Raw genomic sequence first — 13635 nt, 5'->3', positions numbered from 1 at the left:
ATTGCAGGGACAGAGAAACACTGAAATCACAACATGCTTCACTTTATTTTATATAAGTAAATACACCATATGGGAAGGAAAACTTGGGTGTATATGCTTGCTTTTACGAAACCTTCTGTGCTTACACTACAACAAACGATGAGTTCGAAGTGCAAATTGGTAAAACGGCAGAATGCACCACTTTGACCACTCAGCACAATGAACAAGGAAATGCTTAAAGCAATACACTAGAGGTCACTGCTCTCGCATCACTAGAGTGCTGCACTGCTATTGGGTACAGAAGGTGAACACACACCCCCACACATTAAGAATCAGGCGCATTTCACTGTAATTCACAATTTTCAGTTTAATTCATCATGTTCATATACTTTTGCTTTTTTCTGGGTATGCACAAAGGAAAGATCTCTCAGAAATGCATGTCTTGACATACAATTTGTGGTTGCAGCATGTCTGAAAATGTTTCCTAGTACCCCGATACCTATTTCCATTTTTTGACGTGTTTTTACTTGCTGTTACACATACATGGTTGTTTTTTAAGAACTCATGACATTCGTTAGCACAAATTATTGTATAAACACCGTATTGTACATTTGATTTCCTTCACTTATACAGTGTTAATCATATTTGTCAATTACACATGTTTTTGCTTGTATTTTGGATGTTTTAACATTTTCCTCAGTTTTGCGTTTTTTAAGTCTAAGCTGCAGAAAATATAAAAAAGGAGTTTCACTGTATTCCTGATTGTTGGTCATGAATTTCAGTGTAGACAAAAGTTTCAATTTTCACCACTGTTATTCAATGCTAAAGAAACTTTCGACACAGAGAACTGAAAGGTGAAATAAGATCTGGCCTGGGTGTCACACCCAGCACACAATCGACGAACCACCGTTAACACAATTTAGCTAATAAGCTTGATTTTGCAAACTGACTTACATATTAGCACTACTTCTGTTCATCAATGTGCGTGCAGTTTCATAGTAGTTAGAGCAGATGTTCACTGGTTGAAAAGTCAATATGAATTATTAAAGCCTAACAGAGCATTTCTGTTAAGATATGTTTATTCGCTACTGGCTGCTGTTGAAATCAATATACTTAACTGTTGACTGCAAATAGTTCAAGTTTTCCTTTCTTACTCTGCTGCTAAGTATGTTTGAAATACCTTGAAACACTGACATTAATTATAAATCATCTTCAACAATTCTTCTGGAAATAATTATCATCATTATTTACATTGCCAATAATCTCCTACAACCAACTTGACAGACTAAAACAAAAAATATTTCTACATTCAGCAGTGATGGCCTACTAAATTCTTTTTTCTTTAATCCTTTTCAACTCTTATTTGCACGAAACAAAATCTGTTATTTCTCAGAGTCATTAGGCTGTGAATCTACGACAACTTTTGAACTTAAACTGACCTGTAAAATTCTGCTACTCGAAGTTGATCCCAGCTCATGGCAAAATAATCTGATACTAACATTTATACAACACAGATTTCAGAGCTTTTTTGTGATAATGTAGCTAGAGAAATGAGAATTTTATTTAATCAAAGACCCAGAAAACCCAAAAGTGCATTAGTACTTGAATTCCCCATATTTTCTTTTTGTGGCCTTGTAAGAAGTCATATATTAAGAGGTACTCACCAGCAAACAATTTATACTGCTTCTGCTTTGCGTTGCCCTTCTTGTGTGAGGACATCAACTCTGAAATAAAAGTAAGTGATAATTTACTAATTTTTCTCGAAATCTATGTGGAAGGACAGTTATGTGATGGGCAGAAAGGATACAGGTAAAGAAAACAGAAACAAAAATTTGTGGAGTATAAGGAAACATGAATCCCATCACTAACATCAACAGTCTTTACATGGCAAGAAATTAGAAACAGAAAGATCCTGTTACCTCCTGTTAGAGAAAAGAAGGAACATAATGTTACAAAGTATCTTCAAACAGATTTGTAATTAATATTTACAATATAATCTCATTAAATGATAAAAGCTTTGGGCAGTAGCATGCCACTCTCTCAGCAACTTATGATATGTATCAGTTGGGGGCCAAATCTGGAGAATGTGCGGGCCAAATCTGGAGAATGTGCGAACAGTCACTGTATTAATATGGGCTATCACAGCAAGGGCAACAGACTTGCAATATACTGTTGAAAGACAATGTCATCGAGACCTTGAAGATAAGGCACAGCCACTTGCATTAAAAGTAAGAAAAGTAGCTCAAGCAACAGTATCACAGAATGATAAACCAGAGTCTAAACAGGCAGCTGTCAAATTCCAACACACTGGTAGGTTCTATTCATTCTTACATGTGGCATAGCAATATCACACAATGTTCAAATGCAACTGTGCCTAAGAAATACACTGCATGAGCTTTTGTTATATATAGATGTTAGATGGCTTTACTCCTCCAACTATCCCATTAAGCTACACTGAAATGCTAATCATTCTCAAATAAAAACATGTCAACTGGCCATTTCTTGCATGCTGCCTTCATGGTGTTGCAGTTTTAATATCCATGACTTGAATTTATCACATATAATTTTAGTACGTCTATGTGTATGTGTGGAAGTCAGAAGACAGTGGGAGATGTCTCTTGCATTTTATCATGTTGCTTGGAATACAAGCTGTGTCATGCAGTTCAGGCATCAATTGGAGTAATGCTAACAAATCCAAGTGAATTCGACAATGAACTGGTTTACCACGAAAAGCTAAATATTTATATTTACAAAGCAATTACCGAGCAGGAAGCGACAATTCCAGATCTGGTATGTATGTAATTTAAACCTTTGTGTTCCATTTATATGACCAGGACACAAATACCTGAACAAATTTCAGAAACACATTGCACTTCATTACATTGCCTAAATAGCAACATGAATCATGCAGTTCAATCTCCCATAGATGTAATGCCCACATATTCAAAAGAATTCGCCAGCTGATTCCACATGGGGTCAGCATGAAAAGGTTAATCTTTAAAACTACAAAACATACACTATGTGATCAAAAGTATCCAGATACTCCTGTCAGGTACTACATATCAGCGACCTCACTAGTCATTAGACATTGTGAGAGAGCAGGATGGGGCAATCCGCAGAACTCATGAACTTCGAACGTGGTCAGGTGATTGGGTGTCACTTGTGTCATAGGTCTGTATGCGAGATTTCCACACTCCTAAACAACCCTAGGTCCGTTTTTTCTGATGTGATAGCGAAGAGGAAACGTCAAGGGACACATACAGTACAAAAGCATACACGTCGACCTCGTCTGTTGACTGACAGACCACCGACAGTGTGTAATAGGCAGACATATATCCAGACCATTACACTGGTATTCCAAACAGCATCAGGATCTACAGAAGTACTATGACAATTAGGCGGGAGGTGAGAAAACTTGGATTTCATGGTCAAGCAGCTGCTCATAAGCCAGACATCACACCAGTAAATGCCAAACGACGCCTCGCTTGATGTAAGGAGCAAAAACAGTGGGCGATTGAACAGTGGAAAAACATTGTGTGGAGTGACGAATAACGGTACACAATGTGGCGATCCGATGGCAGGGTATGGGTATGGTGAACGACCAGTGAACGTCATCTGCCGGCGCATGTACTGCCAATAGTAAAATTCGGAGGTGGAGATGTTATGGTGTGGTCATGTTTTTCATGGAGAAGGCTTGCACCCCTTGTTGTTTTGTGGGACGCTAGCATAGCACAGGCCTACATTGATGTTTTAAGCAACTTCTTGCTCCCCACGGTTGGAGAGCAATTCGGGGGTGGAAATTGCATCTTTCAACACGACTGAGCACCTGTTCACAATGCACGGTCTGTGGCGGAGTTGTTACACGACAATAACTGCCCTGTAATGGACTGGCCTGCACAGAGTTCTGACCCGAATCCTACAGAACACCTTTGGGATATTTTGAAATGCCAACTTCGTGTCAGGCCTCACCGACTGACATCAATATCTCTCCCCATTGCAGCACTCTGTGAAGAATGGGCTGCCATTCCCCAAGAAACCTTCCAGCACCTGACTGAATGCATGCCCGAGAGAGTTTCAGCTGTCGCAAGGCTAAGGGTGGGCCAACACCATATTGAATTCCAGTATTACCGATGGAGGACGCCACAAACTTTTAAGTCATTTTCAGCCAGGTGTCTGGATACTTTTGATCACATAGTGTATGTTCATACAATGTGAGATTCTATTCCGCATAATTTTAACACTATGCCGTCCAGCGACACCACAGTGGTGTCCTGCGCGATATAGCGGTCAACAGCCGGCGACACAACAGTGTTGTCGTATGCATAGTCTTGCTCAGTGACCGGCAACACCACAGTGGTGTCGTGAGCATAGTATCACGCAGTGCCCAGCGACAGCACTTTATTATCTTTTGCATTCTGCTGGTGTTTTGTTTAGGTAACAATAAATTACGCAAGTCAACAAGTTCTTTTGTTTTTATAAGTACTTGTGCCCTTTTATCACAGCGGACGAAAGCGACAATTGGATTATTTATGATGAATGCGCAGACGTCTTGTCTGATGTTCCGGATGACTTGGCCAATTGGGAAGAAGACATTGGATATCAAAAAAATGAAAGTGAAGCAGAATCATAGATAGATAGTGAAATACATCCAGGAAGAATTCGGTGAACGCTATGGTAGCCAACTGATTCGGATGAATCAGACAAAGAAGGCAGTGCATAGTGGTCAGACTTTGATTTACTGAGGACCAATAATAAATTTGAAGGATTCCCGGGCCCAAACTTATTTCCCAAAGATACACAGAGCATTAAGGATATTGTAGAATTATATATTGGGAATGATCTGTTTGAATATATTAGCAACGAAACCAACAAGTACTATAGTCAAAATTGCAATAGAAGGAAACTGGATTTAAAAAATGTAAAATCTGTCGACGTTATGGGACCTGAACTTAGAAAATGGTTTGGGGTTGCTATCCATATGGGAATTGCAAAAAAAGCAAAGGATCGATGAATATTGGTCAACAAATCCGTTGATAGACACACCAATATTTCACAAAACGATGTCCCACAACCTATTCAGACAAATATTATCATTTTTACATTTTTCCGACAGCAACAATAAACCAGATAATGCCGACCGGCTTATCAAAGTGCAATTTGTAATTGATTATTTTTCCAAAAAGTTTAAAGAAATGCTATTGACACCTTCTGATGGAAAGTGGCATCACCTTTGCATGGATAATTATTATAACAGTGTAGAACTTGAAGAGAAGTTACTTGAAAAGAAAATTCGAGTTTGTGGAACGATACGCAAAATAGAAGATATCTGGAAAATTAAAGCTCGCTAAAGTCAATGTGTTTCAAACTTGTGATCAACGGAAAGGCGACAAGCGGCTGGCAACAAGGCATGTAATGCAAATTAATGTTGCCTGTGCCAATTGAACAAATCTGCACAAGACATGCGGACGGCAAAGTGTTAAAATTTGTAACTGTATGTTCCACTTGTATAACCAGGGCACAAAACCTGACCAAATTTCAGGAGCACATTGCATTTCATCACAGCACTAAAACAGTGACGTGAATCATGCAGTTTAATCTCCCACAGGTGTAACGTCAACATATTCAAAAGAATTTGCCAGCTGACTCCATATGGATTAACATAAAAATGTTTATGCTTAAAACTACAAAACATACGTTTACCATGTGACATTCTAACCCGCATAATTTTAAAATTTGTAACTGTATGATCCATTCATATGACCAGGGCAGAAGGACCTAACCAAATTTTAGGAACACATTGCATTTCAGCACAGCGCTAAAACAGCAACTCGACTCATGCAGTTTAATCTCCCACAGGTGTAACGCCAACATATCCAAAAGAATTTGCCAGCTGACTCCATATGGATTAACATAAAAATGTTTATGCTTAAAACTACAAAACATATGTTTACAAAGTGATTCTGTACAATTTTAAAATTTGAAACTGTATGTTCCATATATATGACCAGGGCACAAGAACCTGACCAAATTTTAGGAACACATTGCATTTCATCACAGCGCTAAAACAGCAACCTGAATCATGCCGTTTAATCTCCCATAGGTGTAACGCCAACATATTCAAAAGAATTTGCCAGCTGACTCCATATGGGATTAACATAAAAATGTTAATGCTTAAAACTACAAAACATATGTTTACAAAGTGATTCTGTACAATTTTAAAATTTGAAACTGTATGTTCCATATATATGACCAGGGCACACGAACCTGACCAAATTTTAGGAACACATTGCATTTCATCACAGCGCTAAAACAGCAACTTGAATCATGCCGTTTAATCTCCCATAGGTGTAACGCCAACATATTCAAAAGAATTTGCCAGCTGACTCCATATGGGATTAACATAAAAATGTTAATGCTTAAAACTACAAAATATATGTTTACAAAGTGACATTCTATTTGGCATAATTTTAAAATTTGTAACTGTATGTTCCATTTATATGACCAGGGCAGAAGGACCTAACCAAATTTTAGGAACACATTGCATTTCATCACAGCGCTAAAACAGCAACTCGACTCATGCAGTTTAATCTCCCACAGGTGTAACACCAACATATTCAAAAGAATTTGCCAGCTGACTCCATATGGGATTAACATAAAAAGGTTAATGCTTAAAACTTCAAAACATATGTTTACCATGTGACATTCTAACCCGCATAATTTTAAAATTTGTAACTGTATGTACCATCTATATGACCAGGTCACAAGAACCTAACCAAATTTTAGGAACACATTGCATTTCATCACAGCGCTAAAACAGCAACTCGACTCATACAGTTTAATCTCCCACAGGTGTAACACCAACATATTCAAAAGAATTTGCCAGCTGACTCCATATGGGATTAACATAAAAAGGTTAATGCTTAAAACTTCAAAACATATGTTTACCATGTGACATTCTAACCCGCATAATTTTAAAATTTGTAACTGTATGTACCATCTATATGACCAGGTCACAAGAACCTAACCAAATTTTAGGAACACATTGCATTTCATCACAGCGCTAAAACAGCAACTCGACTCATACAGTTTAATCTCCCACAGGTGTAACGCCAACATATTCAAAAGAATTTGCCAGCTGACTCCATATGGGATTAACATAAAAAGGTTAATGCTTAAAACTTCAAAACATATGTTTACCATGTGACATTCTAACCCGCATAATTTTAAAATTTGTAACTGTATGTACCATCTATATGACCAGGTCACAAGAACCTAACCAAATTTTAGGAACACATTGCATTTCGTCACAGCGCTAAAACAGCAACTCGACTCATACAGTTTAATCTCCCACAGGTGTAACGCCAACATATTCAAAAGAATTTGCCAGCTGACTCCATATGGGATTAACATAAAAAGCTTAATGCTTAAAACTACAAAATATATGTTTAAAAAGTGACACTCTATTCCAAGTAATTTTAAAATTTCCATTTATATGGCCAGGGCACAAGAATCTTACCAAATTTCAGGAACACATTGCATTTCATCGCACCGCTAAAGTAGCAACCCAAATTATGTATTTTAATCTCCCATAGGTGTAACACCAACACATTCAAAAGAATTTGCCAGCTGACTCCATACTGGGTTAACATGAAAGGCTTAATGCTTACCACTACAAAACATATAGTTGCAAGGCGGCATTCTATTTTCTGTAAGGTTTAACTCCATAACTGGATGTTACATATAAATGACGAGGGCACAAGAAAATGTCTTCACTTCAGAAACCTGTTATGTACTTCACCTCATCACTACAATACCAATGTCATCACAGGCAATCCTCCCATCTACAGGGTGTTACAAAAAGGTACGGCCAAACTTTCAGGAAACATTCTTCACACACAAATAAAGAAAAGATGTTATGTGGACATGTGTCCGGAAACGCTTAATTTCCATGTTAGAGCTCAATTTAGTTTCGTCAGTATGTACTGTACTTCCTAGATTTACCACCAGTTTGCCCAATTGAAGGAAGGTAAAGTTGACTTCGGTGCTTGTGTTGACGCGACTCATTGCTCTACAGTACTAGCATCAAGCACATCAGTACGTAGCAACAACAGGTTAGTGTTCATTACGAACGTGGTTTTGCAGTCAGTGCAATGTTTACAAATGCGGAGTTGGCAGATGCCCATTTGACGAATGGATTAGCACGGGGCAATAGCCATGGCGCGGTACACTTGTATCGAGACAAATTTCCAGAACGAAGGTGTCCCGACAGGAAGACGTTCGAAGCAATTGATAGGCGTCTTAGGGAGCACGGAACATTCCAGCCTATGACTCGCGACTGGGGAAGACCTAGAACGACGAGGACACCTGCAATAGACGAGGCAATTCATCGTGTAGTTGACGATAACCCTAATGTCAGCGTCAGAGAAGTTGCTGCTGTACAAGGTAGTTGCTGCTGTACAAGGTAACGTTGACCACATCAATGTATGGAGAGTGCTACGGGAGAACCAGTTGTTTCTGTACCGTGTACAGCGTGTGCAGGCACTACCAGCAGCTGAGGCCTCCACGGGTACTCTTCTGCGAATGGTTCATCCAACAATGTGTCAATCCTCATTTCAGTGCAAATGTTCTCTTTACGGATGAGGCTTCATTCCAACGTGATCAAATTGTAAATTTTCACAATCAACACGTGTGGGCTGACGAGAATCCGCACGCAATTGTGCAATCACGTCATCAACACAGATTTTCTGTGAATGTTTGGGCAGGCATTGTTGGTGATGTCTTGATTGGGCCCCACGTTCTTCCACCTACGCTCAATGGAGCACGTTATCATGATTTCATACAGGATACTCTACGTGTGCTGCTAGAACATGTATCTTCACAAGTATGACAACATGTGGTTCATGCACGATGGAACTCCTGCACATTTCAGCTGAAGTGTTCGTACGCTTCTCAACAACAGATTCGGTGACCGATGGATTGGTAGAAGTGGACCAATTCCATGGCCTCCACGCTCTCCTGACCTCAACCCTCTTGACTTTCATTTATGGGGGCATCTGAAAGCTCTTGTCTACCCAACCCCGGTACCAAATGTAGACTCTTCGTGCTTGTATTGTGGACAGCTGTGATACAATATGCCATTCTCCAGGACTGCATCAGCGCATCAGGGATTCCATGCGATGGAAGGTGGATGCATGTATCCTCGCTAACGGAGGACATTTTGAACATTTCCTGTAACAAAGTGTTTGAAGTCACGCTGGTACGTTCTGTAGCTGTGTGTTTCCATTCCATGATTAATGTGATTTTAAGAGAAGTAATAAAATGAGCTCTAACATGGAAAGTAAGCATTTCCGGACACATGTCCACATAACGTATTTCCTTTCTTTGTGTGTGAGGAATGTTTCCTGAAAGTTTGGCCGTACCTTTTTGTAACACCCTGTATATCTACAAACATCCTCTGCTAGGCACTATATTGTGCACAGCGTAGGGTACTGTACACAGCTACTAGTCGTTCCCTTTCCTGTTCCACTCACATGGGAGCCACTGGATAATTACTATTTATATCTCTCTGTAGGAGCCCCAGTTTCTTTCGTCTTTGTGGTCCTTACGCAAAATGTCCTTTGGCAGCAACAAAATTGTTCTACAGCCAGCTGAAATTCCAGTGTCCCGTAAAAATAACTGTAACAAATTCAAATGAGTTTTCCTGCTGACTCCATAAGGGTCATCACTGGAACCTTATAGAGAGGAAAAGTGACTATTATTTTACTATTTTGTCCGAACATAAAGACATTATCTTTGTTTCACAAAGCTAGCTCTGTGTGCGTGAACACACACACACACACACACACACACACACACACACACAGCATTGTATAAACTACAGGCCTGTACCTACATCATTTGCTTGTATTCCACCTATAACCACGGCAGTAGCCCCCAAAATTTCAAGATAGTTGTTTCCACGCGTGATATACACACCTAGCCTACTGGTGGTAGTTTACATGGCTTGCTGGTACAAGAATGCAGCATTTTAGTGAAATTGCTTTAGTGTAGGACATATTTATATAAATGGAATGATATATTAAGGAACTGACAAAATACATTTTTATTGTAATTAAAACATACATTATCACTTAAATAGAAGTTTCCCTGTGGTCTTTCCTGAAACAATCTTCGAAGAGTGTCATACACCAGTGTCTCTGCACCAGAACAATGTTTCCTTTAGTTCCCCTAACTGCATATTGCACATTTGTTTGCGGCTTGCTTTTCTTCTCTGTGGGTGGAGTATTCTCAACGAAATTCCCTCCTGTGGGACATCCAGGCATAGCAGTGCTTGAAAACCACTCACAATGAGGTGAAACTACACTCTTTCTGTGAATTTACAGCAGTTCTGATGCGAGAAGCAGCTTGAAAATAACAAGTGTTTCTTCTTTGTCTTTTCACTTTTCTCTTCATTTCAGCACCATAACGCCCTGTGACTACTATGCTAAGAGTTCACCTTTCTTCAGTTTTGTATTTTTCAAGGCATCAGGGAAGTTCTCCCTATTCAGTTGAAATGTGCATTCAACTGAAGTGCAATAGCTATGTTAATACCTCTTTTCTTTAAAAAGTTACACAAATTGACACAGTTGTAATAATCATCCATCCAGAGCGTATGGTCAAAGCTGGTAAGACACTCAACAAGGTTTACTATAAACTGCCTTTTTCAGGACATCTGCTAAAAGAAATTCCATTTCTACCTCTGTGTCACTTCCAGTATAAACTAGAAACTGCCACAAATATCCTGTGCACGATTCACAGACCTCTCATGACTTTATTCCAAACTTTGCTGCTATTAGAGATGTGTAGGTTTTTAATGCCAGCCTTCCTTTCCACAACATGATGAGATGCATCAAAAGAAATGTTTTCTCCAATGTAATATAAATTTTTAAATGTGCTGAATGACTGAGCCCAATTTGAACAATTTTTTGTTCATCTCTAATGCATGCAGTTCCTCATTATCAACAAAATAATCTACAAAGCGGCTCAAAATCTGTCTTCATGCATAGTCTGGTAAATAAGATGAGATTTTCCATAAATTTGCTCTGCAAATTTAAAACGACCTTGTATTTTTCAAATCACAAACTATTTCTGCTGAGATCAAAGTTTTCAGATTGTGTAAAAGATCAATGAGTGGACCATCTTATATTTACAGATGACGCTTTGTCAATTGTCGTGCACGGATTTATTTCAAAGAACTCAGAAGCATTGGAAGGGATAGAGATACCAGCTTGACAGAGAATTAGGTTGCATGTGGGGAGGGGAATGCTGAGTGGGTACCAAATTTCATAATGCTGCTAGCCTTGGGACTGTGTACTGTGTCCTCTGGTTTTTATGAATTTGTATCACATTAAGCTGCAGTTTGCATGAATCCATTTCTGTTGAGAAATGAACTGACTTTAAAATGGGATAAATACTCAACTACAGTACACATTTCTGCAGGAGACAGTGGGAGGTTAGATAAGGGCCAGTGGTGTACTTAATGTGTTTCATGCTCCAATCTTGTCAATGCTTGCTGTGGGATATGGTGGGAATGCAAGGGGATGCATGTCAGCTGCCGGTTCTACACAGCCAATGATGGAGCAGCAGGCGGACATGTTTGGAAGCAAGAGATAAAGAAATACTGTTACATTCTCATGAGAATATTGATATGAAAACCACTATGTATCCAGAACAAACAGCTGTGTTGTCAGATCCCACCATAACCACATTCTCAGGCAGCACAACATATTCGAAAGAAACAAGCAAGTATTTATGATAACCAAGATTATAAATTTCATTGTTATTCATAAATAAAAATTCACTGCCTCTTTTCATGCCTCTCACTGATTAGGCGAATCTATTTTCACAGATTACGATAACTGTGGTGACAACAATTATTATTATTATTATTATTTTCGATTATTCCCATTTAAAGAGAGCGTTTGAACTTGAATTCTTTTATGATGATTGTTTATATTTTTTCTGAGCCCAAATTTTCTTCATGTGTTCACTGTGTTGTTTCTTTCGCTCTGCTGTCCATTTGCATCCTAGTCTCTTCTGTGTTGTGGTGCCAAATTTATGTTTTTTGATAATGTTCCTGAATTCAGTTCTATTTTCTGCATTGTTTACTGTTGTGTGTGCTTGTCTGAGGTGCTCTTCAACTTCTTTTATCCATTTTGTTTTTCCCCTGCCTTTAAGAATTTGCTTTGAAATTATGTTTTCATTCATCCTGTGGATATGTCCATAGAACTGCATTCTTCTTTTCCTTACTGTATCCATAATCTTGTCTGTGTATTTATATAATCTGATGTTGGTCTCTTCTTCCAGATTCCTTGCTCTTGTATTGGGCCAAAAATTTTCCTGAGAATTTCCCTTTCTTGTTTCTCTATTTCTTTGATTTTAGTTTGCACACGTATTTGTGTTGTTTCAGATGCATACAGTGCCTCCGGAAATACGACAGTGTTGTAGTGCCTCAATTTTGAGCTAATGGATATGAACATTTTGTTATAATAGTTCCACATGAGTTTATATGCTTTCTGTAGTTTTTTTTATTCTTTCCTCATTGGCCTTTAGGTTGATCTCTGATGGCTGGATGATTTCTCCCTGGTACTTAAAATGTGGTACTTGTAAGATTTTCCCATGGGTTGTCACAATAGGCAATTTGTCTTGTGGCACTCTTTCAATGTACTGGGGTTTCTCATACGAGATTTGCAGGCCAGTTCTTTGTGCAATTTCGTGTAACTTCTCTATGGCATTAGTGGCTTCTTTTCTATTATTTGTGAGGATTGCAAAGTCATCAGCAAAAGCTTAACACTTCACATTGAATCTATTATCTTTTGTAATGCCTATTTGGATTCCTTTGACTTCTTTTTCCCATGTCATGATAATTTTTTCAAGAATGATATTAAAGAGTAATGGTGAAAGTCCGTCACCCAGTCACACTCCAGTTTGGATTTCAAATGATTCAGAGATATCCCGCATAAATTTAACCTCAGAGACTGTATCAGTTAATGTTTGCCGAATGATTGCTCTTGTCTTTCTGTAAGTGCTGAATTCTTCCAGCATATTGCGGAGCGCTACTCTGTCTAATGAGTCATAGGCATTTTTAAAATCTACAAAAGTGACCACTGTGTTTCGGGTGTTTCTCATCTGGAGAATCATTCTCAGATTCCAGATCTCCTCTATGCATGATTGTCCCTTGTGAAAACCAGCCTGGTATTCTCCTATTTGTGGGTCAGCTTCTTGTTCTAATCTATTCATGAGAACTTTTGATAGGATTTTATATGTGACCGGCACGAGTGAGATACCCCTGTAATTATTTGGTTCAGTTCTGTCCCCTTTTTTGTGGAGTAGATGGATGAGTGCGCATTTCCATTCAGAAGGGATATGTTCTGTTTCCCAAATGTTTAATCTGATTTTGTGGATTTTTCCTGTTAATCTTTCATCATTTAGTTTCCATAGTTCTGCAATAATTCCAGCTTCTCCTGGGGCTCTTGTTTTTCAGTGTCTTGATAGTTTCTACTATTTCGTTGATGGTTTAGCGTCGGGATTTGGTGTAGACGACTCGTAGTGAATATTATTATTATTATTATTTCTTTACTTTCTCAGACGTTAAGTCTGGTTAAAAATGGGAAGTGA

General features: G+C 38.7%; 1 protein-coding gene across 2 annotated transcripts in view; it reads right to left on the bottom strand.

Moving 5' to 3' along the window:
- The window catches only part of LOC124606936 (ubiquitin carboxyl-terminal hydrolase 10-like), a 138472-nt gene that overhangs the window by 24251 nt on the left and 100586 nt on the right, over nucleotides 1-13635 (bottom strand). For both annotated transcript variants that reach the window (XM_047139051.1, XM_047139052.1), the window contains one exon: nucleotides 1644-1703. In XM_047139051.1, the coding sequence (XP_046995007.1) occupies nucleotides 1644-1703 (60 nt within the window). The remainder of the gene's footprint in view (nucleotides 1-1643; nucleotides 1704-13635) is intronic.

Source organism: Schistocerca americana, chromosome 3, assembly GCF_021461395.2.
Source record: "Schistocerca americana isolate TAMUIC-IGC-003095 chromosome 3, iqSchAmer2.1, whole genome shotgun sequence".
Classification (NCBI taxonomy): domain Eukaryota; kingdom Metazoa; phylum Arthropoda; class Insecta; order Orthoptera; family Acrididae; genus Schistocerca; species Schistocerca americana.
This window is presented reverse-complemented; position numbering and strand designations above follow the sequence as displayed.